At 43.2% G+C, this 27,994-nt stretch overlaps 1 protein-coding gene across 1 annotated transcript; it reads right to left on the bottom strand.

The window, feature by feature from the left end:
* Positions 1–4: 4 nt before the first annotated feature.
* LOC120065354 (F-box only protein 42-like) lies at positions 5–27,372 on the bottom strand. The gene is made up of 10 exons (XM_039016282.1): positions 27,248–27,372; positions 26,304–26,585; positions 14,109–14,225; positions 11,541–11,675; positions 9,751–9,904; positions 4,195–4,305; positions 3,803–3,899; positions 2,106–2,162; positions 1,869–1,985; positions 5–1,740 (listed from the first exon to the last, which is right to left on the bottom strand). The coding sequence occupies exons 1-10, from the start codon at positions 27,303–27,305 to the stop codon at positions 727–729; spliced, it is 2,142 nt and encodes a 713-aa protein (XP_038872210.1). The 5' UTR covers positions 27,306–27,372; the 3' UTR covers positions 5–726.
* Between the last annotated feature and the right edge of the window lie 622 nt (positions 27,373–27,994).

Here is a 27,994-nt window from a genome sequence, read left to right as displayed (position 1 = left end):
CCTAAACAACAATCAACATGCATTTACACCACACACACACCAACATCCATGCTATTACACACATTCACACAGTTTCCAATGTAAACAATGCAGGCTGAAAGAGTGATTTAAAAAAAGCAAGGTAGTCAGTTGTCCACTGTTGTGCCCTCGTAATCAAGCGCAAGGCTCGTTCCATTTTCTTTTCTCTCAGTAAGTTCAAAGCGGGGCGAACAAAGAGGAAAAGAAACTGTCTACATCTTTTGGGATAAACTGCTGTCCACTCAGGCCATTTGACCAACCTTCGTCACACACACACACACACACACACACACACACACACACACACACACACACACACACACACACACACACACACACACACACACACACACACACACACACACACACACACACACACACACACACAGTGTTGGGAGGTCAGGATGCCCATTCATCCAACAGTCACCATTAAAGCAACAACATCCTCAAGTGTCTTATTAAAAATGTACTGTCTGAAATGTTATTTTCTTTAAAGTTATGTGATAGGAAGATGGGGGGTAGAGGGAGAGAAGTTAGTGTGAGAGGGAAGAGGAACGTCAAGAATTAGTGTGACACATTATTTTCCCACAATCCTCAGCGGTAGAGGAAAAAGGCCTTGTTTTACTTCCCTTGTATGGGTTAGGATGGATTGATCGTCCGTTACCTAGCAACACTTTGGCGTCACTCACAAACCTGTCCATTGCTGCATTACCTCTTAGCGCGCACAAAGTACAAGGCATTAGTTTTAGGGTAGTACTTCACGTTCTGCTTCTTGTCCATCAAGCCCCCGAATATGATGAGCTCGCCCCTACCCTGGACCACTGTGTGAAGGCTGGTCTCGGGGGGGCCTGTGACGGCAGCGGGCGTGCCGTTCCCGTAAACCCTCCAGGAGACGAGACCGGCTGCTTTGGCTCGGGACACGTCCAGGACATACATCTGCATGGGCTTGCAATTGAGCGACTGGTACAGGGGCTTGCCCACGTTCAGGCTCTGCGGCGGGTGGTGGCCAAGCCGCCGTGCGATAGGCGGGATGGAGTGTCCGTCAGACCCGGCAGCAGCAGCCTGTGGCGGGCTGGAAGAGGGGGATGTTCCTCCTGAAGCAGCTCCTTGGGACAAGGGGTTTGAGGAGGATGAAGAGGACAGGTTTTTGACAGCCTCCAGGCCTCGTCTCAGGGCTGCGGGGGACACGGCCCCCGGGGGAGTGCGTGGGGAGCCAGGGGCAGGTGGAGGCGTATGCACGCCGTTAGTGCTGGGTACCTCAGAAAGGGGGTGGGTGGCTGAGGGGGGAGACTCCCAGCCGTAGTCCGAAGAGACAGGGGGGCGAGAGGGCGGGGAGGCATCCTGGGCAGGGCTGGTCCGGGGAGAGGGGGATGAACCGTTGAGTAGAGGATGGAGGGAGGGCAGAGGCGGGCTGTCAGGCCCCTGGGAGGGGGATGGCTGTTGAGAGGAGGAGCCGGGGCTACCCTCTCTTGCACCCCCTCTGGCCGAGGGACGTGGTCTCAGTGTCCCCCAGCGGCCGTTCACACAGGGGGCCTCCTCAACGGCCCCCAGGACGACCCCGGCGGCGCCGCTCCTTACAGGGGACTGGGAGCGCAGCGAGGAGGGCTCTGGGCCCAGGGGGCCAGGGGAGGCACTGATGGGGGAGGGCCGAGAGTTCAGGCTGGGGCTGAGTGGCGCACGGCCAGATGGAGCCTGGGAGAACACCACTACACACTGTCCAACCTGGAGAGAGCGTGAGATGACAGACAGAAAACAATGAAGGAAGTTGAGTTGAAAGTAAACCTACAAAACAATATCCCAACAGTGTTTAGTGCAGTGAGACCGTGGATAGATGACAGAGAGCAACATACCCTGCAGGCAGGGTGGCACCACAGTTCTGGGGCTCCATGGTCGTCGTTCTCCACCCTCAGCTGCTGCCATGTCCAGGGTGGGGTACCCATGTGCAGGAGCCAGGCATCTTTCAGCAGCTAGCAGGGACATGAGAGAGAAGGGAGGTGCAGAGTCACAAACAGCAAAACAAGAGGGCAGAGCTTTTTATGCATGGGCAATAATAATGCTGCCTTTCATTAGAGAACATAGGCTCTCACTGCATTAGGGCCTCCACAGCCTCCCAGAATAAGAAGAGTCTCGTTGTCAATCACAATCTGTGAGAGAGGAGAATATACATTTAAAACATGTGGATAACCATCTATACGAGCCACAAAAAGGTAACTTGTATTCCCTGTAAAAGCACAGACAGATACCTTTCAAAAGTTTGGGGTCAATTAGAAATGTCCTTGTTTTTGAAAAGCCCATTTTGTCCATTAAAATAACATAAAATTGATCAAAAATACAGTGTAGACATCGTTCATGTTGTAAATGACTATTGTAGCTGGAAACGGCTGATTTTTAATGGAATATCTACGTAGGCATACAAAGGCCCATTATCGGCAACCATCACTCCTGTGTTCCAATGGCACGTTGTGTTAGCTAATCCAAGTTTATAATTTTAAAAGGCTAATTGATCATTAGAAAACCCTTTTGCAATTATGTTAGCACAGCTGAAACTGTTGTTCTGATTAAAGAAGCACTAAAAGTGGCCTTATTTAGACTAGTTGAGTATCTGGAGCATCAGCATTTGTGGGTTCGATTACAGGCTCAAAATGACCAGAATCAAAGAACTTTCTTCTGAAACTCGTCAGTTTATTCTTGTTCTGAGAAATGAAGGCTATTCCATGCGAGAAATTGCCAAGACCCTGAAGATCTCGTACAATGCTGTGTACTACTTCCTTCACAGAAAACACCAGTCTCAACGTCAACAGTGAAGAGCCGACTCTGGGATGCTGGCCTTCTAGGCAGAATTCCTCTGTCCAGTGTCTGTTCTTTTGCCCATTTTAAACATTTATTTTTATTGGCCAGTCTGAGATATGGCTTTTTCTTTGCAACTCTGCCTAGAAGGCCAGCATCCCGGAGTCGCCTCTTCACTGTTAACATTGAGACTGGTGTTTTGCTGGTACTATTTAATAAAGCTGCCAGTTGAGGACTTGTTTCTCAAACTAGACACTCTAATGTACTTGTCCTCTTGCTCAGTTGTGCACCGGGGCCTCCCACTCTTTCTATTCTGGTTAGAGCCAGTTAGCGCTGAGTAGTACACAGCGTTGTACGAGATCTTCAGTTTCTTGGCAATTTCTCGCATGGAATAGCCTTAATTTCCAGAACAAGAATAGACTGACGAGTTTCAGAAGAAAGTTCTTTGTTTCTGGCCATTTTGAGCCTGTAATCAAACCCACAAATGCTGATGCTCCAGATACTCAACTAGTCTAAATAAGGCCACTTTTAGTGCTTCTTTAATCAGAACAACAGTTTCAGCTGTGCTAACATAATTGCAAAAGGGTTTTCTAATGATCAATTAGCCTTTTAAAATTATAAACTTGGATTAGCTAACACAACGTGCCATTAGAACTCAGGAGTGATGGTTGCTGATAATGGGCCTCTGTAGATATTCCATAAAAAATAAAACGGCCATTTCCAGCTACAATAGTCATTTACAACATTAACATAGTCTACACTGTATTTCGGATCAATTTGATGTTATTTTAAAGAACAAAAATGTGCTTTTCTTTCAAAAACAAGGACATTTATAACTGACCCCAAACTTTTGAACAGTAGTGTATTTACTAAATAATCTGAAATACTGCATGATGGGGATATGGAAGGTGTGTGGTGGAAATGCAGGAATTGAGATATGTAGATGGAGGTATTGGAGGTATTGAGGGGAGAAGGTGTGAAGGAAAAACATCCTGACCTGAGACTGGCCTCCTCGTGGGTGTGGGGACGGGCCGGAGATGGTGGGCTTGGACCAGGACCACTGTTCCAGATCCAGAACCCACACCTCGTTACTCCTGATTAGGGACCAGTGGAGAGAGCAGGGGGACACGGTGAGCCAAAAGCACACACCTTGACAGATTCACAGACAACTATCAACATAAAAAAAAAGTTTAATGACATGATTTCCCTTTACTTTCAAGACATTCACACTACAACCTTTGAACATTGTCTCGCTATACCACAACTGTATTTATTTTAAGTGTTTTAACTGATGTGTCAGGTTGTTCCATTGTAGTGTCTGGTTTGGCACAGTATAGTAAAATGTGCAGAAAACTAAAAAGGTAAAAGCTCCTCAAAGTAATGACATACATTTGGCGGGCTCCTAGCGACCCTCCAAACACCACCATGGCGCTCCCTATGACGGAGGAGGAGTGACCGGCCATGGGTAGGGGTCCTTGGGTTGTCACGATGCAGTTCCACCTGAGGGCACATGGAGAAGTTTACGGGCTTAGCTAGATGACGGTAAAGTGATAAAAGACCAAGCACTGATGGCTAGGTAAGGCTATAAGTATAATTAAGTGAGAAGTAGGCATTGGTCTGAAGAAAAAGGAAATTCACAAGCCCCACAATGTTATTCCACCCATGCTCTACCAAGATTTTCCAGCACACAACTTTGACCTACTACCGTAGCTATGTTGGTCTATTGTACTTCAAACAATGTGCATGCAGGTTGCTTAGGATTCAAACCTTCTCAAACAGCCTAATTCATACTCTTAGAGGTGCCTCCATAATAATGTGATTTGTACTGAATACAAGTTAAAGTATTGGATTCTTCACACACGCCACACTAATCCCATTCCGCTACCTTTTCAAGCTGTTTTTATTATTATATGAAAGCAAGCTTATTTGAGTGAGCTGTTTTGTCTGGTAGTAGTGGTGCCTGTCTGTATTTCCTAAAACCTTTATTTTAGCAATACATTTCATAACACACTTTTTTGGTCGGTAGGTGCCCACCATAAGTGTGTTGGACACAGTCACTAATTTATAGAGGTCTACAGAGCCTGTCTGCATTCTGGATTTCTGTAACTGTTAGCTAACCTGTGTAATATTGACATAAGTTCAGAAACACTTGTTTTGCAAATTTGGTCATGTTTTATTAATTGTTGTGCTGATCAATGGTCAGTTCATTACCTCTGCCAAATGAATATGTAGCTTAAAGTTGTGTATTTGTATTTAAAGCTACAATACACATTTACAATAGGACTATATCTAAAAAGACATACAGCAGGACACTGTAAAGTATATTATTCCTCTGAAGAGTACGAAGTAGGCCGTTTGAGAAGTTTGAATCCTAAGCAACCTGCATATACATTGCTTGAAGTACAATAGACCAACAGTGTAGTAGGGCAAAGCTGGGTGCTGAAAACCCCTGGTAAAGCATGAGTGGAGTAGGCATTGTGGTGCTCACATGAATTTCCTTTCTTTTTCAGCTTCAGACCAATACCTACTTCTCACTTAAAAAGATTTTTGCACCGGAAGGTGAATTTCTGTTAAAGGTGCATTATACAACATTTCCACATGCAAAGCCTGATTTTTTTGAAGCAACCAAATGTCTGTCATTGGCAGTGCTATTGTAACATTTAAATGTGTCATCTGCCAAAAGGTCTGGGCCTTAATGGTACAGGTTGTGTGCTTGCATAACTGCAAGGGTTGCTAGTTTAAACCCTGGTCTGCTGGCTGTTGCCAGCTGAAATCAGTTTTGAACTATCTATTAAAAGCATGTGTAGTATGTGTACCATGGATAGTCAAAAGTAATTGTCTGCTGTTTTCAGAAGGTATGTGTACCATGGATAGTCAAAAGTAATTGTCTGCTGTTTTCAGAAGGTGAATAGCTCAATTGATTGTAACAGTAAAATATGACTCAATTTCCATTGAAAACAATGTATACTGTTGGGTTCTGAGAATATGAAATGTTACTTATTCATGTCACTGATGGAGGGCTAAGGTTGAGGGTCTACACCAGTAGTTAAGGGTTATAGGAGGAAGGTAGATAGTGGGTGCAACTAAGCTTGGAATGTGTTGAGTGCAGGGAAGCGATTACATGTGGCAGACATTGATAAGGGGATAAGGGGAGACGGGTGGAGATCTTAGAAAGTAACAATGTCACTGAGGGAGAGAGGGTAATGTATAACGTTTACATTATGTCAGCATGTTATTGTTAGCCATCAGGGATCCTCTGGGAGGAGAAGAGACAGTCTGGTATCAATAACCATGACAGCCTTGAGTTGGTGAGGAGTGAGCACTTTGGGGTAGAGGTCAGGTTAGATGAAGTAAGGAAGAACAGATATCACTAAGGTTCTGTCTAGCAACAGGGATGCAATGGCTGTTCGGTTGTGGAGGAGACAGCGTTAAATATCAGTGCTTGTGTGAAATGTTTTTTCTGAATTACAGCTGTAACAACCCTTTGGGAAGAATTAAACTTGGTTAAGCTTCTCTAGTGGCCATGAGTTATTTACTCTGAAAAATGAGAACCTAACAATACTAAACAAGAATAAACGCAATATTATGTAAAATAATGGTCCCGTGTGGCTCAGTTGGTAGAGCATGGCGCTTGCAACGCCAGGGTTGTGGGTTCAATTCCCACGGGGGGACCAGGGTTCAATTCCCACGGGGGGACCAAGATGAATATGTATGAACTTTCCAATTTGTAAGTCGCTCTGGATAAGAGCGTCTGCTAAATGACTTAAATGTAAATGTTAAATGTAAAATCTTGGTTCCATGTTTCATGAGCTGAAATAAAATATCCCAGAAATGTTCCATACGCACAAAAAGCGTATTTTTCTAAAAAGTAGTACACAAATTTGTTTACATCCCTGTTAGTGAGCATTTCTCCTTTGCCAAGATAATCCATCCACCTGACAAGTGTGACATATCTAGAAGCAGATTAAACAGTATGATCATTACACAGGTGCACTTTGTGCTGGGGACAATAAAAGGCCACTCTAAAATGTGCAGTTTTGTCACACAACGCCACAGTTTTGAGGGAGCGTGCAACTGGCAAGCTGACTGCAAGAATGTCCACCAGAGCTGTTGCCAGAGAATTGAATGTTTATTTCTCTACCAACGTCCTTTTAGAGAATTTGGCAGTACGTCCAACCGAACTCACAACCACGTGTAACCATGCCAGGCCTTCCACATCTGGCTTCTTCACCTGCGGGATCGTCTGAGACCAGCCACCCGTTGTGTGTTTGCACAACTTTAGAATTTCTGCACAAACTGTCAGAAACCGTCTCAGGAAAGCTCATCTGCGTGCCCGTCGTCCTCACCAGGGTCTTGACCTGACTGCAATTGGGCAAATACTCACCTTCGATGGCCACTGGCACGCTGGAGATTGTGCTCTTCACAGATGATACATGGTTTCAATTTTACCAGGCAGATTTCAGACACAGTCTATGGCGTCGTGTGGGCGAGCGTTTTGCTAATGTCTACGTTGTAAACAGAGTGCCCCATGGTGGCAGTGGGGTTATGGTATGGGCAGGCATAAGCTACAGAGAACGAACACAATGGCATTTTATCAATGGCAATTTGAATGACGAGATCCTGAGGCCCACTGTTGTGCCATTAATCTGCCACCATCACCTCATGTTTCAGCATGATAAAGCACGACTTTATGTCGCAAGGATCTGTACACAATTCCTGGAAGCTGAAAATGTCTCACTTCTTCCATGGCCAGTATACTCACCTGACATGTCACTCATTGGGTTGCTCTGGATCGACGTGTACGACAGCATGTTCCAGTTCCCACAGAATATCCAGCAACTTTGCACAACCATTGAAGAGGAGTGGGACAACATACCACAGGCCACTATCAACAGCCTGATCAACTCTATCCAAAGGATATGTGTTGCGCTGCATGAGGCAAATGGTGGTCACACCAGATACTGACTGGTTTTAACTGATCCATGCCCCTACCTTTTTATTTAAGGTATCTGTGACCAACAGATGCATCTCTCTATTCCCAGTCATGTGAAATTAATAGATTAGGGCCTAATGAATTTATTTAAATTGACTGATTTCCTTATATGAACTGTAACTCAGTAAAATCTTTGAAATTGTTGCAAGTTGTGTTTATATTTTTGTTCTGTGTAAAAGAAAACTGTTTTAGATCATTGACTTTTGAAGGTTGTATAACTCAGCCATAGAGTCTAAAATATATCCCCATGTACAACATAGTCTTTCTTCAGCTTGTTTCTAGCATAAAGCATCCTATACAGATTCTACCATTCTATACAATTATATAATCCAGGTTTGGTGGGGCATTAGTTGTTGACAAATATCCAACACATGGGCAAGTCCAGCATCCAGATCGGAGCTGTAAATACAATGAGTTGTTAGTTTGGCACTGTTGATCAGTACACATTTGGATTCAAATGTCAAGACAGGAGAAGGAGCGTACTGGAATTTATTCTGGATGTTCGAAACTGGTGAATTCTTCTGATGCTAGCAAGCATGCATTTGTACACTATAATGCACAAGCGAAGAGCTGTTGAAATGTGCATTGGGGATTTAACATAGCTAGCTACATGTGGCTAGCTAGCTACATGTGGCTAGCAATTTGTTTTCTCAGTTTGAGTTGTTTCCATCGTTTGCGGTATGGTTTTGGAAACATAAGGAATGTATCTTTCATATCAGTGAGAAATAATTTAAATAAAGGTTCAATTAAACACCTTTATAGGGTTAGGGTTCCCACTCGGCCATATCTCCATGCAACAGCGCTAGTTTACAGAAGACAGACTGAAGACAAAGACGGCCACTTATGCTAACTGAACAAAGCTAACCGCTGAAAAACCTACCAAGAAAAATGTTCAAGAGCTAGGTAGCAGTGTGATAATTTGCCCAAAGTTGGGTGTTGGTTTTGAAATGATGTAGCTATGTTTTGTGGAAAAATGTAGGGCTGGCATTTGGACCTAAGCTAGCTAATGTTAGCTAGCGTCTGTGTCGAGGTCAGCTGTAGCTAGCTAGCTAATGACTGAAGTGATTTGTGTAAAAACTCTTCTTTGCCTGTTTGTTAGCTAGTTAGCTTACGGCTGACTGGTGTTAGCTAGCTAGAGAGGCTAGTTTCTGGACTTTGGATAAGCAAGCTAACATTAGCTAGGTAACGTTTACTAGCATTTTTTATTAACCTCAGCTTGAATATACACCATACAGTGTATGGTTGTTCTCATCCACTTCTTATAACTGGCAGCCTGGTTCTGCAGCATCAGCTGTGTTGTTGCTTATCAACAGAGTTGTTCGACATGGTGTTAGAACTCTGAAATTCAACTGAAAAATATGGTAGCATGTCAGAAATGCTACGAAAAGGTAGCACATCATTTGAATCCTAATGGACAGAAGTTAGCATGTGAGAGGGATAAATTATACATTTAATAAAAACTGTTGCACCTACAAACTTAGATATTTTTTAAGTCCAATGTTCACTTTCAGGACAATATAGTCTCGTTTTAATCCGACATCTAGAATTTGAGCTAGGTGGGCACAGAAAAGAACTCTGAAAACTCAATACCTAACAACCCTGTTAAAAATCTGGTAACAGCCGGACGGCTCATGACAATAGGCGGGGAGTGTGTCGTACCTCCTAGTTGATTTGCGAATTTTCATTGACATTGGTGTCATTGGCTTAGATATGATGGTATGGAGATTTGCACATAATGTTGAGCTTCAACCAATGCCATACTATTGTGGGGCTATGGGTTTTCAGTCTCTACACAGAAAGAATTGTCATGAGTAATAGCACTCTGACTATCAGCCTGTATGAGAGTGAACAGTAGTCAACATGTGATGTTGACACATACTGTATGGCTAAAGGAGTTAATTCATCCACAGGGTCTAGGCCTATCTCCAAACCTTCTGGTCTCTTCCTCTTACCAGTTTTTGGAGGGGGAGTATGTGTGGATCTCGTCAAAGAACCTCTCAGGCTGATGTAGTGGGTATGGACTAGGTCGAGTCCATCCACCAAAAAGCACCAGCAGATTGTTGTACATCACCAGGGTAGCACCCGCTTTAGGAGACGGATAGGAGCCTGTGTGGGCAAAAGGAGTAAGAATAAGCCTTCATACAGTGCATTCGGACAGTATTCAGACCCCTTGACTTTTTCCACATTTTGTTACGTTACAGCCTTATTCTAAAATTGATTAAATTGTTTTTCCCCCCTAATCTACACACAATACTCATCTACACACACACAATACCCCATAATGACAAAGCAAAAACAGGTTTTTCGAAATTTTTGCAAATGTATTCTAAATGAAAAGTATTCAGACTCTAAACTCAGTACTTTGTTGAAGCACCTTTGGCAGCGATTACAGTCTCCAGTCTTCTTGGGTATGACGCTACAAGCTAGACATACCTGTATTTGGGGAGATTATCCCATTCTTCTTTGTAGATCTTCTCAAGCTCTGTCAGGTTGGATGGGGAGCATCGCTGCACAGCTATTTTCAGGTCTCTCTAGAGATGTTAGATTGGTTTTAAGTCCGGGCTTTGGCTGGAGGACATTCAGACACTTGTCCCAAAGCCACTTCTGCGTTGTCTTGGCTGTATGCAGTTGGAAAGTGAACCGTCGCTCTGGAGCAGGGTTTCATCAAGGATCTCTCTGTGCTTTGCTAAGCTCACCTTTCCCTCGAGCCTGACTAATTTCTCAGTCCCTGGCGCTGAAAACATCCCCACAGCATGATGCTGCCACCATCATGCTTCAACGTAGGGATGGTGCCAGGTTTCCTCCAGACGTGACGCTTGGCATTCAGGCCAAATAGTTCAATCTTGGATTCATCAGACCAGAGAATCTTGTTTCACATGGGCTGAGAGTCCTTTAGGTGCCTTTTGGCAAACTCCAAGCGGGCTGTCATGTGCCTTTACTGAGGAGTGGCTTCCGTCTGGCCACTCTACCATAAAGGCCTGATTGGTGGAGTGCTGCAGAAAAGGTTGTCCTTCTGGAAGGTTCTCCCATCTCCACAGAGGAACTCTGGAGCTCTGTCAAGAGTGACAATCGGGTGGTTCTTGGCCACTGTGTTCTTGGGGACCTTCAATGCTGCAGAAATGTTTTGGTACCCTTCCCCAGATCTGTGCCTCGGCACAATCCTGTCTCGGCGCTCTACAGACAATTCCTTCGACTTTATGGCTTGGTTTTTGCTCTGACATGCACTGTCAACCGTGGGACCTAAATAGACATGTCCAATCAATTGAATTTACCACAGGTGGACTCCACTCAAGTTGTAGAAACATCTCAAGGATGATTCATGGAAACTGGATGCATCTCATAGCAAAGGGTCTGAATACTTATGTAAAGGTATCTGTTTTTACGTATTATAAATTTGCAAACATTTCTAAAAACCTGTTTTGGCTTTGTCACTATGGGGTAGTGTGTAGATCGATGAGGATTTTTATTTATTTAATCCATTTTACAACAAGGTTGTAATGTAACAAAATGTGGAAAAGGGGGTATGAGTAATTTCCAAATGGACTGTACATACTTCTATGTCATGCATACAAAGGTTGGAAGTCGATTTAAACATGACAAACTACATCTGCAAGCGGAGTAAAAAAATTACTAAAACAATAATAAAATAAAAAATTTTGCCGCACACGAACCATCAAGGAACGTTATTTTCACTTTCCTTGTTACAAGTAGGCAGTATCCACCCAAAGAGCTGATTTCTTACCCGAGGCTAAAGGGCGGATCCACTCCTTGCTGTTGAGGTCAAGTCTCCACAGGTCGTTGAAGGCAGCGTTGCAGCTACTTTGAGTACAGCCCCCAAACACATACATGGACTGGTTGGAGTCGTAGTAGCATGCACCTGCAACACACACATACATGGTTTGAGTCATAATGACTTAAACTGGCGTCCGTGGGCCAGATCCTGCCTGTTAATCAATTTAGAATAGCCCTTGGATCAATTATGAACATTCATTAAATTTTTTGTTTTTGTTTTAATCTCGTAAAAATCCGGTGTTTAGTGCCAAAAGGAGCATTCGTTCAATATTCTCCAATGGGAGAATCTGTATTCCTGTAGTCCCACCCCTTGATTGCTGTCAATCAATATCACCCAACATACCAGTTACAGCCAATTAGAGCTGCAAACAGGGGTACAAGGGTCTGCCCGCCTGTCGGCTCTTTCACCACAGATGAGATCACTACACTGCCCAATACACCAGAGCGTGCTTTGTACTTAACTCAGCTGTGAGTGAAAAAGACCATGGACTCAGTTATGGCGATCATGAATTTAGACTGCAACATCGCTTGCTTCGTAGTCTGCTGAGCATCCTGATCTACTTTTACATAATGACGTTCGGTGGCTAAGGGTAATAATACTCTCAAGAGAACAGCCTGTGAGCTTAGGGAGGACATAGCTTTCTTGTGGCGGAGAAAAGCAACTAACACATATCTAACAAAAATGCTTGATGAGTTCGTATCAGATGTTTTTCAGTGATCTTCATCAACTGAATGGACTTAATTTGGGACTACAGGGGAGGGATAAAACAGTTATTGACATGATTGAAAAACAGACTTATTTTCAAAATACATTTTCTCCTCTGAATTGAGCCCAAACAAAAGGCTCTATTTCGCTACACTGCGCAACTATATTCAGTCACCATCAGTTAGAGCTGGGCGATATGGCCTGAAAATCTGGATTTTTTTCAAGCTTATGGGTGATTCACAATATACATCGATTTTTAAAAATGTTTTCTCTAAATCTTTGATGTACAAATACAGGTCAAATACACTGCATTTCAAACAGTCAGCAATAATCAAATGAATTCCGTGCTTGTGAAATTAGGCTAAATACACAGAGTGTACAAAACGTGTGCCATTCAGCGGGTGAATGGACAAGACACAAGATTGAAGTGTGCCTTTGAACAGGTATGGTAGTAGGGGCCAGGCACACCGGTCTGTGTCAAGAACTGCAACACTGCTGGGTTTTTCACGCTCAACAGTTTCCCTTGTGTATCAAGAATGTGCCACCACCTAAAGGACATCCAGCCAACTTGACAACTGTGGCAAGCATTGCAGTCAACATGGGCCAGGATCCCTGTGGAATGCTTTCGACACCTTGTAGAGTCCATGCGCCGACGAATTGAGGCTGTTCTGAGGGGGAAAGGAAGGTGTTCTTAATGTGTTGTACACTCAGTGTATAAGCCCCACTAATAATACAATTATTTTAGCAAAATAGTTTAACCTGCTTTTTTTGCAATAATCACTTATCTGGCTTTCAAGTATGTCTATGAAAATGCCCTTTTTGTTACAAATTTAAAAAGAAACACGAATAATGCACATTCACTAATAATGACTAACTTCTTGTAGCAGACATTATAGAAAATGAACACAAGGTCTCAAACAATCTCACGTGCTAGTGAGTAGCCAGCTAATCTTTATATTTCAAGTTTAGCCAACTTGGATCTATTTCCTAGCTAACAAGGTTGAACAGTTGAATTGTTGTGAACACACCCTTCTGTCTCCAACTGTTTGAACAGCATGCTAGCCTGTCCACTTTGTTCAGATGTTGAAATCAAGTGTAAGCCTACCTTATTTCTCAGAATGAGAACGAGTTGCCAATTCCTTATATAAAATAGTGTTCTATGCTTATTGCACACACAACCAACTCTCTCCCCCACGTTCTCTACAGATGTGGGGGAGAGAGACTTCTCCGCAAAAGCTAGTCAACTGAGATATGCCATGCATAAAAGGTTTCTATGGGTAAAAAAATATTTTAAAAAATAAATAACAAAATGATAAAGAAATAGAAAATAAAACAGAATATGATACTAGTCAACTGAGATATGCCATGCACAAAGGTTTCCTGTGTATAAATAAAAACTAAAGATGAAGCTATGTATGTAATTAAACAATTTGATGCATTGAATTAGGCTAATCTTAAAAGCACTTAAAATGAACTTTTAGCAACATTTCATTTTAATAAAAGAGCTTCATAAGATTAGAATTGTGTTTGTGCATTGTTTTTTGTACCGGTTTTAGGATAGATCCCATCCCATGTAGAAAATATCTGGCCCCCGTAAATAACCTTTTTCAAATCCAACCCCTGCAAGATGGGGCTATTCAACTGACTTACACCTTCAATGCCCTATCCCTAATACTTTCAATTTAAATTGTGTATGGCATTACTTTTTAAAAGATAATACTTAGGACTGCACAGCCTGGAGTTGATTATCCAGCTTATACCATGGCCAATCAACTCAATTCAACAAAGCGGTGGTATATGTTGTATACTGACTGTGTGAGAAGCGTTGCGTGATGGGTGTTCCAGGATATGGGTATGTACGACTCTCCCACTGAATATTGCCCTCCTGGACGGCCCGCAGAAAACCATGGTAACACTGATATGCAACACCTGGGGGGGAGAAAGAGATTGGAGATGAGGTGAGTGACTACTATGGTTTTATGTGAGTCACAGCCACAATAAAAGCAACATGATAAGTAACTCGTCATTATCTTAACTGTTTTTTAAATAATAAGTAACTTATTGTCATGGTTGACTCAAGTGTCCCATCTGAAAATGGGATAAACATTACTTGACCCATTGTAAAAAAGAAACCACTTCAGTCAAACAGCTGAGTGGTAGTTTGGGTTTCCACTCGGGTGTCTCAAAATTGTTGCTGTTGCCTTCTTGGTAATGCTGAGCGATTAGTGCTTTATGAGGTCGGTTCGGTTTCAGTTCAATTATTACAAAATAATCACGTTTTCGATTTCACTATGTATTTATTTGACATTAAATAAGCCAAAAAAATTGTAAACATTCAATTGCCAAAACATTGAAAATATTATATTGTCTCCGTCAGGTCCACATTGGGTAGACATGAATTGAAAAAAAGGAAATTACTATAAAATAATAAAATATTGAAGTTGTGTATATTACTTAGTTTTATTTGATGATTTTTTATTCCTTAGTCATTATCTCATCTCTGCTCAGGCAGTAGCAGCCAGCCAGCCAGCCAGATAACGTTATCTCTGCTCAGGCAGTAGCAGCCAGCCAGACAACGTTATCTCTGCTCAGGCAGTAGCAGCCAGCCAGACAACGTTATCTCTGCTCAGGCAGTAGCAACCAGCCAGCCAGACAACGTTATCTCTGCTCAGGCAGTAGCAACCAGCCAGCCAGACAACGTTCTCTCTGCTCAGGCAGTAGCAACCAGCCAGCCAGACAACGTTATCTCTGCTCAGGCAGTAGCAGCCAGCCAGCCAGCCAGACAACGTTATCTCTTCTCAGGCAGTAGCAGCCAGCCAGCCAGCCAGACAACGTTATCTCTGCTCAGGCAGTAGCAGCCAGCCAGACAACGTTATCTCTGCTCAGGCAGTAGCAACCAGCCAGCCAGACAACGTTCTCTCTGCTCAGGCAGTAGCAGCCAGCCAGACAACGTTATCTCTGCTCAGGCAGTAGCAACCAGCCAGCCAGACAACGTTATCTCTGCTCAGGCAGTAGCAACCAGCCAGCCAGACAACGTTATCTCTGCTCAGGCAGTAGCAACCAGCCAGCCAGACAACGTTCTCTCTGCTCAGGCAGTAGCAACCAGCCAGCCAGACAACGTTATCTCTTCTCAGGCAGTAGCAGCCAGCCAGCCAGCCAGACAACGTTATCTCTTCTCAGGCAGTAGCAGCCAGCCAGCCAGCCAGACAACGTTATCTCTGCTCAGGCAGTAGCAGCCAGCCAGACAACGTTATCACTGCTCAGGCAGTAGCAGCCAGCCAATGTTATCTCTGCTCAGGCAGTAGCAACCAGCCAGTCAGACAATGTTATCTCTGCTCAGGCAGTAGCAGCCAGCCAGACAACGTTATCACTGCTCAGGCAGTAGCAGCCAGCCAGACAACGTTATCTCTGCTCAGGCAGTAGCAACCAGCCAGTCAGACAACGTTATCTCTGCTCAGGCAGTAGCAGCCAGCCAGACAACGTTATCTCTGCTCAGGCAGTAGCAGCCAGCCAGCCAACGTTATCTCTGCTCAGGCAGTAGCAACCAGCCAGCCAGACAACGTTCTCTCTGCTCAGGCAGTAGCAACCAGCCAGCCAGACAACGGTATCTCTGTGTGCTCTCCATACTGTACTGTCATTAGTCATCATATTTAGCTAGCTTAGCCTGCCTAAGTATGCTGCAGAGCTGTCTTGACAAAATCATTTGACTAGTTCTCCAAAGTAGATAAGGCATAATTTCACGAACTGTCTCTATTCCTCTCTCACCGTTGTGGTGTACATTCCTCTCTCACCGTTGTGGTGTACATTCCTCTCTCACCGTTGTGGTGTACATTCCTCTCTCACCGTTGTGGTGTACATTCCTCTCTCACCGTTGTGGTGTACATTCCTCTCTCATGCGGTCTATGTGGTCTGTGTGTACAAAGCCTTCAGAAAGTGTTGACACCGGTTTACTTTCTCCACTTTGTTACAGCCGGGAATTTAAAATAGATTAAATAGAGATTTTTTTGTTACTGGCCATCACACACACACACAAACACAATACTCCATAATGTCAGTGGAATTATTTTTGGGGATTTTTTAAAACAAATTAATAAAAAATGAAAAGCTGAAATGTCTTGAGTCAATAAGTATTCAACCCCTTTGTTACGGCAAGCCTAAATACATTCAGTCATAAACATTTGCTTAACAAGTCACATAAATTGCATGGACTCACTGTTTGCAAAAATAGTGTTCAACATGATTTTTGAATGACCCCAAACACAGATTCAACCATGAAGACCAGGGAGGTTTCCCAATGCCTCGCAAAGAAGGACACCTACAGTATTGGTAGATGGGTAAAAAAAACAGACATTTAATATGCCTTTGAGCATGGTGAAGTTATTAATTACATTTTGGATGGTGTATCAATACACCCAGCCAGTACAAAGATACAGGTGTCTTTCCTATCTCAGTTGCTGGAGAGGAAGGAAACCCCTCAGGAATTTCACCATAAGGCCAATGGTGACTGTAAAACAGTTAGAGTGCAATGGCGATAGGAAAAAACTGAGGACTGATCAACAACACTGTAGTTACTCCACTATACTAACCTAGTTGAGCGTGAGAAGGAAGCCTGTACAGAATACAAAAATATGCCAAAACATGCATCCTGTTTGCATAACCTAGGCAGTGTTGGGCCAGTAACCGAAAGGTTGCTGGATCGAATCCCCGAGCTGACAAGGGAAAAATCTGTGGTTCTGCCCCTGAACAAGGCAGTTAACCCACTGTTCCCCGGTAGGCCGTCATTGTAAATAAGAAGTTGTTCTTAACCGAATTAACCAAATAAATAAATGTTAAATTAAAAAGTAAAAATGCAATAAGTAATACTGCAAAAAGTGTGGCAAAGCAATACACTTGTTGTCCTAAACAACAAACTGTTATGTTTAGGGCTAATTCAATACAACATAATACTGAGTAACACTCTCCATATTTTCAAGCATAGTGGTGGCTCAGAATTAAGGGCGTCCCGGGTACAATAAAAATATGTATTCGATCGGTCAAAACATACGTTGGGACAGTTGTGGGACAGAAAAATATCAAATGCATACAACAGTGGTTCATTACTAAAATGTTTAAACACAACTGGGGCGGCAGGTAGCCTAGTGGTTAGAGCATTGAACTTGTAACCGAGGCTAGGCAAGATCGAATCCCCGAGCTGACAAGGTAAAAATCTGTCGTTCTGCCCGTGAACAAGGCAGTTAACCGAGTGTTCCTAGGCCATCATTGAAAATAAGAATTTGTTCTTAACTGACTTGCCAAAAGGTAAAATAAAATGTATAAAAACAAAGACGAGGCAGATGAAACAGTTCACAACATTTAGCTTAAAAGTTGATAAACTATGAATAATTCACATTACAAGCGCAGCAATGTGTTTACTCCTCTCGGCCATAAGCGTGAATGTTCAAAAATGCTAGTACGGGAGAACACCATTCTAAAACACGCACCTGATGCTAGAGGTTTTTATAATGCGACAGATGGATATAGAACATAATAGTAGAAACTTAGAATATCTGAAGATGCAACAATATGATTGTGCCTTACTGACTTTGGACAGTAGAAGAAATGCTGGTTAATGGCATATCTAGAAATCTTTGCTTATTTTTTTTACACCTTTTTCTCCCCAATTTCATGATATCCAATTGGTAGTTACAGTCTTGTCCCATTGCTGCAACTCCCATACGGACTCGGGAGATGTATAATATTAGAATATCATTCCAATGTTGGGCAAATATCCCTATTAAAATGCACATTTGACTCTCTCCCAGCCTGTCTGCGGCCCAGCGGCCCGGAACTGAGGTTTCGTGTGCCGGGAGTTGCTGCAGCATTTGCATTGTCTATAGGCTAGCTACTATAGTATTCTACAGAATATGGTTATATCTCCCTGACCTGAACCGAATGCACACTGTAAAATGTGCAAAGTATTTCTGCCTCGTGCTGCAACACTGCCTGACTGGGGTCTGAGTGTGTGCACGTGAAGAGCTGAGTTACATATTCATTTTTAGAAGCGTTCCGCACAGGCATAAAAGTTTGTTTAACTTGAAATGGAAGTCTACTGAAGAGAGACTTTGTCCTTGTGTTCCTTGGCTATTTACACTGTTTTGTTCACAAGCTAGGTTGTTTTTCAATATTTGAGTTTGAACTGCTGAGGAAGAGAAGCAACGTGGATACTTGTCAGACTCCCAATCTACAGGCACAAACATGACTTGAGTCGCATTACCACGGTAACCTCCCGCCCTTAAAGAGGCAGGTGAACATTTTTGTCTCATCTGATATTTTGGTTAAAAGTCTCAGGTCACAAAACATTTACTTAAACAATTCCACATTACTCCTTACTAGTAATACATTTATTGTTTTAGAGACATTACAAAGCACGCTCATCTGTTTTTTTGTGTTTTGTTATTGCAATTTTAGCCCAAAAATTATTTGGTCTGGTTCGAAATCTGAGTGACTGGTAGATTTTGAAATCTACCTGCCACAGTGGCTGATGTACCAGAAAGTACATTTTAGGCCCTGGCCGTTAGCAAGTGGTGGTGCTCAAAAAGGTAAAGGCGACCATTCTTCAGTACCTGAAGAGGGAGGGTGAAGCAGAGAAAGTGAAGGCTGGGGAACACACGTTCTTTATTGTTGTGTAATGTGGTTTAATGGGACAGCTGGTGGTGGAATGTAATGTCTCTAACTTAAGTGTATTCAGTAACCATTTCACAATAACATTGTTCTCTTAGATATATTATTGTATAACATTTGGTTAGCATGTTCAATTAATAAATTCTAATTATTAATAATGTGTCTGTTTTAATTAACAAATTAAGTTTATATAATATAGACTTTCTCAGAAATACACAAATTACTTTAAAAGCACTGTAAATTACCTTGACCCATGGTTGCATATCAAAAAATAAAATAAGCATTTAAATTTTGGGACGGTTCAAGTTCAGTTTGGTTTAGTTGAAATTGCACTTCGGAACGGTGATGAAAAAAGTTAGTCGCAAGCCCTGGTTATGGGTATGCTTGTAATCGCTAAACACATGCAAAATCCTAGAGGAAAACCTGATTCAGCCTGCTTTCCGGAGACAGAAGAAATGCACACCAGGTTAGGTGAGGTGCTGGCTAGCAGAGTAGAACACTTGAAAAAGAAGAGCTGCACACTAGGAGCTCAGATGCAATAATTTAATAACGTTTCGACAGCCAAGCTGCTTTCATCAGGCAATAATGACAAACACTGCGGGTCACTAGTTTATATAGAGTTTGAAAGGACACACATGGGTGTCTAATCATGGCCGGCTGTGGCTTGATTTCATTGGTCAATTTTCAGATATAAATAGAACATATAATAAAGCATGAATGGATTACATACGATCAGAGTTACCATTTGGCCACATTGACCTACAAACATTTACAATGGATAGCAAAAACATAAATCACAAGAATAGCTTCAGATCAAACTTTCCGTTGAAACCGAAGGAAGCAAGGATCTTTAAATTAAAGATTCAGATGGCCTCGTTTTAACAATGTATTGTCAAGGTCACCCCCTCTCCTAAGGAGGGTGCAGTGTTCGATGCCAAAATAGCGAAGGGACAAAATAGAGTAGTTAGCTTCCAAAAAGTGTGCCGCAATTGGATACGTCGAGTTTTTGCACCTAATGGTGCTACGATGCTCAGAGATTACTTTTAGTTCGCACTTTGTTTTGCCCACATCATTTTTTAAGATAAATAACTACCTTAGTTGAGCACGTGACAACACCTTTGATTGATCTGTTTCCCTGTTTGGGGGTGTTTTAATGATCTACATTTGTAAGTTCCATTGCATTGAGTGCAGCCATTACACTTGTAGTTTCCATCCGGAAGGGGCACAAGGAGATGTCATGCGGGGGTATTATGGGGTGGTAAATCATAGAGTTTACCACTTGATCTCAGATTTCTGCTCCAAGAGAATATGACCAAGGGAGGGTCCGAAAAAACACATTACCAATACAGTCATCGGATCTTAGAATGTGCCAATGTTTGTGAACGATTCCCTTAATTTGTTCAGAGTATTTTGAATAGCGCGTAGTAAGAACGCAAGAACGCTTCTTTTTGCGAGACGATCTCTTTCAAATACTATGTCTTTTTTCCCCTCAACGCCAGTATTGATCTGACCATTTTTGTACCCACTTTTCTTGAATTTCCTTTGCATCTCAGCCATGTTTCTGTTGAAAGCTGAATTCACCTTTCAGAAAGACAATAACCCAAGACAAGGCCAAATCTACACTGGAGTTGCTTACCAAGAAGACGGTGGATGTTCCTGAGTGGCCGAGTTACAGTTTTGACTTAAATCTGCTTGAAAATCTATGGCAAGACCTTAAAATGGTTGTCTAGCAATGATCAACAACCAATTTGACAGAGCTTGGAGAATTTTGAAAAAATAACAGGCAAATCATGCACAATCCAGGTGTGAAAAGCTCTTAGACTTACCCAAAAGACTCATAGCTGTAATCACCTCCAAATGTGATTAATACATGTATTGACTGAGGTGGTTGAATACTAATTCTAATGAAGATAGTATTTATTTATTCATTTTTACAAATATTATAATTTTTCTTCCACTTTGAAAGAGTATTTTCTGTAGATCGTTGACAAAATAAATGACAATCAATTTTAATCCCACTTTGTAACAACAAAATATCTAACCTAATGTAGCAGGCATAAAAGTGTATCCATCTCTGTCTGAGCCAGAAAAAACAAGCGCAATGGATTATGGTTATTGTATTTCATTACCACGTTTCTGTGCTGAACTAGGTTGAATATTTGCTTAATGAAAACTACAACTCCTTTCAGTCCAGCATCCCACATACACTGAACAAAAATATAAACGCAATATGTAAAGTGATCATGATCATTACACTGGTGCACCTTGTGCTGGGGACAAAAAGGCCACTAAAATGTGCAGTTGTCACAACACAATGCCACAGAGGTCTGAAGTTTTGGGAGAGTGTGCAATCGGCAAGCAAACTGCAGGAATGTCCACCAGAGCTGTTAACAGAACATTTGTTGTTAATTTCTCTACCATAAACTGCTTCCAATGTCGCTTTAGAGAATTTGACAGTACATCCAACCAACCACACAACCACAGACCACATGTATAGCGTCATGTGGGCGAACGGTTTGCTAATGTCAACGTTGTGCCCCATGGTGTGCCCCATGGTGCCGGTGGGGTTATGATATGGGCAGGTGTAACCAATGTGAAATGGCTAGCTAGCTAGCGGGTTGCGCGCTAATAGCGTTTCAATCGGTGACGTCACTCGCTTTGAGACCTTGAAGTAGTTGTTCCACTTGCTCTGCAAGGGCCGCGGCTTTTGTGGAGCGATGGGTAACGATGCTTTGTGGGAGGCAGTTGTAGATGTGTGCAGAGGGTCCCTGGTTCGAGCCCAGGTAGGGGCGAGGAGAAGGACGGAAGCTATACTGTTACACAGGCATAAGATATGGACAATGAACACAATTGCATTTTATCGATGGCAATAAGAATGCACAGAGATACCGTGACAAGATCCTGAGGCCCATTGTTGTGCCATTCATCTGCCGTCATCACCTCGTGTTTCAGCGTGATAATGCACGGCCCCATGTTCCAAGGATCTGTACACAATTCCTGGAAGCTGAAAATGTCCCAGGTCTTCCATGGCCTGCATGTCACCCATTGAGCATGTTTGGGATGCTCTGGATCGATGGAAACGGCAGCATGTTCCCATTCCCGCCAATATCCAGCAACTTCGCAACCCTTGAAGAGGCGTGGGACATTCGAACAGCCCGATCAATTCTACGCAAAGGAGATGTGTCACGCTGCATGAGGCAAATGGTGGTCACACACCAGATACAGACTGGTCTGTGACCAATAGATGCATTTCTGTATTCCAAGCCATGTGAAATCCATAGATTAGGGTCTAATGAATTTATTTCAATTGGCATATTTCATTATATGAACTGTATGTATGCATGTTGCGTTTATATTTTTGTTAAGTATATTTCTTTTTTTATCCCATTTTTATCCCCAATTTCATGATATCCAATTGGTAGTTACGATCTTGCCTCATCACTGCAACTCCCCAACGGGGTTGGGAGAGGCGAATGTTGAGACAAGCGTCCTCCGAAACATGACCCGCCAAGCCACGCTGCTTCTTAAACACACTGCTCGCTTAACCCAGATGCCAGCCACACCAATATATTGGAGGAAACAACGTTTGACCAACAACCAAAGTCAGCTTGCAGGCACCCGACCAGCCACAATGAGTAGCTAGTGCGCGATGAGCCAAGGAAAGGCCCCCGGCCAAACCCCCCACTAACCTGGACAGCGCTGGGGCAATTGTGCACAGCCCTATGGGGCTCCCGATCACTCGGGACACCAGCATCCCACATAGTTCTCGACTTGATTCTCTCATAAATGATTTGATTTCTCTCTAGAGAAACAGCTCATTGGGCTCACAATTTTTTTATTTTTTATAAATGCAATTCAAGTATTTGAGTTGTATTTGAGAGTAACAATGGCGCCGGAGAAGGGTGACGTTTTACGTGTCACAGCCACTGTTTATGTGTTCCTAACTGATCGTGTTTTTTTGTTTGTTTATAAAAAAAAATGTTTTTACTTATTTTGTACATAATGTTACCGCTATCATCTATTATGTCCGAAAATAACTTCTAGACATCAGGACTGCGATTACTCACCACAGACTGGCAGAATCTTTTTTTTCCTTTAACAAGTCTGACGAGCCCGATGCGAATGATATACTACCGTAATTGCTGGACTATTAAGCGCACCTGAATATAAGCCGTACCCACTGAAATTTTTACAAATATGTATTTTGTACATAAATAAACCGCACATGTCTATAAGCCGCAAGTGCCTACCGGTACATTGAAACAAATGAACTTTACACAGTCTTTAAACGAAACACGGCTTGTAACAAAAATAAATAGGCTTTTAAACGAAACACGGCTTGTAACAAAAATAAATAGGCTTTAACGAAACACGGCTTGTAACAAAAATAAAAAATAAATAGCAGTAAACAGTAGCCTACCAAGAAAGTCAAACTTCATTGCGGTGGCGATTGTTATGGCTTTCAGTCGGATCTGCACAGTTCCAACGTCTTATCATCGACTCATTAAGGCCAAGCTCCCGTGCAGCAGCTCTACTTCCTTTTCCCAACAGCCAGATCGATCGCCTTCAACTTGAAAGCTGCATCATATGCATTTCTCCGTGTCTTTGCCATGATGAGGGTGACAAAATGACTACCGTAATCAGAATGATGGCAAGTTTGAGCGCGCTCGATTTACGTCACATTATGTGACGGTGCTCAGTTTTTTGGCGGCATGAATCTTGTGAAAAAAAGAAAAAAAAACATAAATTAGCCGCGTCATTGTATAAACCGCGAGGTTCATAGCGTGGGAAAAAAGTAGCGGCTTATAGTCCGGAAATTACGGTACTTTCCGGGATTCCTCCGATGGCATTGAGGAGGACTACACCACATCAGTCATTGGCTTCATGAATAAGTGCTTCGTTGACGTCGTCCCCACAGTGACCGTACGTACATACCCCAACCAGAAGCCATGGATTACAGGCTACATACGCACTGAGCTAAAGGCTTTCTTATAACCCGAAAGTTATAAGAAATCCCGCTATGCCCTCCGACGAACCATCAAACAGGTATAGCTTCAATACAGGACTAAGATCGAATCGTACTACACCGGCTCGGACGCTCGTCGGATGTGGCAGGGCTTGCAAACCATTACAGACTACAAAAGGAAACACAGCCGAGAACTGCCCAGTGATACGAGTCTACCAGACGAGCTAAACTACTTCCATGCTCACTTCAAGGCAAATAACACTGAAACATGCAAGAGAGCAACAGTTGTTCCGGAAGAATGTGTGATCATGCTCTCCACAGCCGATGTGAGTAAGACCTTTAAACCGGTCAACATTCACAAGGCCGTGGGCCCAGACGGATTACCAGGACGTGTACTGCGAGCATGCGCTGACCAACTGGCAAGTGTCTTCACTGACATTTTCAACCTCTCCCTATCCGGGTCTGTAATACCAACATGTTAGAAGCAGACCACCATAGTGCCTGTGCCCAAGAACACTAAGGTAACCTGCCTAAATGACTACAGATCCGTAGCACTCACGTCTGTAGCCATGAAGTGCTTTGAAAGACTGGTTATGGCTCACATCAACACCATTATCCCAGAAACCGTAGATCCAATCCAATTTGCATACCGCCCCTACAGATCCACAGGTGATGCAATCTCTATTGCACTTCACACTGCCCTTTCCCACATGGACAAAAGGAACACCTATGTGAGAATGCTATTCATTGACTACAGCTCAGCGTTCAACACCATAGTGCCCTCAAAGCTCATCAATAAGCTAAGGACCCTGGGACTAAACACCTCCCTCTGCAACTGGATCCTGGACTTCCTGATGGGCCGCCCCCAGGTGGTAAGGGTAGGTAACAACTCATCCGCCACGCTGATCCTCAACACAGGGGCCCCTCAGGGGTGCTTGCTCAGTCCCCTCCTGTACTCACTGTTCACTCATGACTGCACGGCCAGGCACGACTCCAATACCATCAAGTTTGCCGATGACAACAGTGGTAGGCCTGATCACCGACAACGACGAGACAGCCTATAGGGAGGAGGTCAGAGACCTGGCCGTGTGGTGCCAGGACAACAACCTCTTCCTCAACGTGATCAAGACAGAGGAGATGATTGTGGACTACAGGAAAAAGAGGACCGAGCACACCCCCATTTCTCATCGACGGGGCTGCAGTGGTTCAGGATGAGAGCTTCAAGTTCCTTGGTGTCCACATCACCAACAAACTAACACGATCCAAGCACACGAAGACAGTCGTGAAGAGGGCACGACTAAACCTATTCCCCCTCAGGAGACTGAAAAGATTTGGCACGGGTCTTCAGATCCTCAAAAGGTTCTACAGCTGCACCACCGAGAGCATCCTGACTGGTTTCATCACTGCCTGGTATGGCAACTGCTCGGCCTCGGACTGCAAGGCACTACAGAAGGTAGTGCTCACGGCCCAGTACATCACTGGGCCAAGCTTCCTGCCATCCAGGACCTCTATACCAGGCGGTGTCAGAGGAAGGCCCTAAGAATTGTCAAAGACTCCAGCCACCCTAGTCATAGACTGTTTTCTCTGCTACCGCATGGCAAGCGGTGCCGGAGCGCCAAATCTAGGTCCAAGAGGCTTCGAAAGATCTTCTACCCCCAAGCCATAAGACTCCTGAACAGCTAATCAAATGGCTACCCAGACTATTTGCATTGCCCCCCTCCTCTGGAACACTGCTGCTACTCTCTGTAATTATCTATGCAGAGTCACTTTAATAACTCTACCTACATGTACATATTACCTCAACTAACCAGACCAGTGCCCCCCGCACATTGACTCTGTACCGGTACCCCCCTGCATATAGTCTTGCTTTGGTATTTTACTGCTGCCCTTTAATTACTTGTTACTTTTATTTCTTATCCGTATTTTTTTAAACTGCATTGTTGGTTAGGGGCTTGTAAGTAAGCATTTCACTATCTGTTGTATTCGGCACATGTGACTAATAAAATTTGATTTGAATATGTAACGGATGTGAAATGGCTAGCTAGTTAGTGGTGGTACGCGCTAATAGTGTTTCAATCGGTGACGTCACTCGCTCTGAAACCTAGATGTAGTGTTGCCCCTTGCTCTGCAAGGGCCGCGGCCTTTGTGGAGCGATGGGTAACGATGCTTCGTGGGCGACAGTTGTTGATGTGTGCAGAGGGTCCCTGGTTCGCGCCCGGGTCGGGGCGAGTGGACGTACTAAAGTTATACTGTTACAAATAGACGTTGGTCAATTAGTTGTTTAATAACCAAAACATTTTTATTTGGGTTATTTGCACAGCACTACTATTTGGGTTTAGAACGGTGGTGGAGGTTGTTGTGTCATCAGTAGAGAGACATACCTTTAATGAGGCGATACCACTGTTTACACACCAGTGCAGCGGTCTTGTGCTCCTGGTATGGTGAGAGGAAGGAGAGGATGTATTCTAGGACTTCCTCCGGCAGCTCCACCATTGTCCCCTCACCCTCATTGCAGCCTTCTATGTCCCCCTCTCCTCTGCTGGTCCCCAATTTCAGATCTCCCCCCTGTGCCATTCCAACAGGCCCTGATACATCTTCCTCTGTATCCATGGCAACAAAGTACCCATCATCACTGTCTGAAGAGCGGGACATTCTTTCTGTGCCTGGACATAGATGGGAGATGACAATAAAAAGGTGGGCCCAAAGACAAACAATAATAGTACATTCCATCAATTCCATCACGTAACATGTGCTTCATGGTAGTATTGGGAATTTACAACAGGGTTGGGATAGACATACTGTAGCTAATTTAGCTTACTAGCTTTGGGACAGGGAGTATGTGTATTGGTTGGAACCAATACACCGACTCCCGATGTTAAGCAACCTGCTTAATTAATGTAGCTAGCTAGCTGGATAACTAAGCAAAGTGGTTAGCTAATTGGCACAATACCGTTAGCTAGCTACTAGTAGCATTAACAGCCACCGATGAACGCATCCTTTCTGGCCCGCCCTCACTAATTAGAATTTCCATCTATGGTAGGGCATCAAATTAGTTAACACTGTGTCAAATAATTTATATTTTGCTACCAATCCGTGGAAAACTGTAATGAAAAATGCCAGTGTATCTGTGGAATATAATGTTAGAGATAGCTTGCTAGCTAGTAGGTATAGCTAAAGTAGCTAGCTAAAGCGTTAAGTTAGCCAGCTAGGATGCAGTAAGAAACTACTAACGTTAGTGGTTTGTTTGGTTTCTGCTCTATTTCTGTCAGGTTTTCAGGGGCCATATTTCCCTTCCAATCATAACCCCAACAGCTTTGATATTCACCGTAATTCTGCACGTATTCTTTAGTTGGTTTTCTATCTTGTGAATTATCTTTTCTCATTCACTTTATCAGCTTCTGCAGTAAATCGCCATACTCCAAGCATTCGCCATCTTCATCAGTGGCAGCATCATCTGCAACGCGGGAGCGCGCACGTAAATCGTCATGGTCAAGAACTAGAGAAATGAAGTGGATTGGTAATAATCGGTATAGCTAGGTCTATTGGACTAAAATACTGTACCATGACAAACAAACACAACATATTGAATCAAATTACTATCAAATCAAGAAATTACCCACATTTTATATTATTGCATTGATACCAATTTGATCATCTACATCACCCTCCCTTTTGTACACTGCTGCTACTCACTGTTTGTTTGTACTTCATAGTCACTTCGCCCCCACCTACATGTACAGATTACCTCAACTAGCCTGTACCCCCGCACACTGACTCGGTACCGGTGCCCCCTGTATATAGCCTCGTTATTCTTATTGTGCTACTTTTTATTTTAGTCTAATTGGTAAATATTTTCTTCTTCTTGAACTGCACTGTTGGTTAAGGGCTTGTAAGTAAGCATTTCACGGTAAAGTCTACACTTGTTGTATTCGGCGCATGTGACAAATAAAGTTTGATTTGATTTGATTTAGTTCCTCCCTGTCTCTGGCACACACTCCAGCACAGTAGCGGTAATGCACCAATAACTTTGGATGCCAATGGCAGAAAAACCCCAATGAAGTTGAGAAGGTTG

The sequence above is a fragment of the Salvelinus namaycush genome, chromosome 20 (genome assembly GCF_016432855.1).
Source record: "Salvelinus namaycush isolate Seneca chromosome 20, SaNama_1.0, whole genome shotgun sequence".
NCBI classification, from domain to species: Eukaryota; Metazoa; Chordata; class Actinopteri; order Salmoniformes; family Salmonidae; genus Salvelinus; species Salvelinus namaycush.
This window is presented reverse-complemented; position numbering and strand designations above follow the sequence as displayed.

What these genes read in the sequence shown, in the direction of transcription:
- LOC120065354 (XM_039016282.1), bottom strand. Translation starts at nt 27,305, where the DNA reads ATGAGAAAAGATAATTCACAAGATAGAAAACCAACTAAAGAATACGTG. An exon ending in CACGAGGAGGCCAGTCTCAG is followed by an intron (nt 2,163 to 3,802) that starts GTCAGGATGTTT and finishes CCTCTCTCACAG; the next exon opens with ATTGTGATTGACAACGAGAC. An exon ending in GCTGTGGAGGCCCTAATGCA is followed by an intron (nt 1,986 to 2,105) that starts GTGAGAGCCTAT and finishes TGTCCCTGCTAG; the next exon opens with CTGCTGAAAGATGCCTGGCT.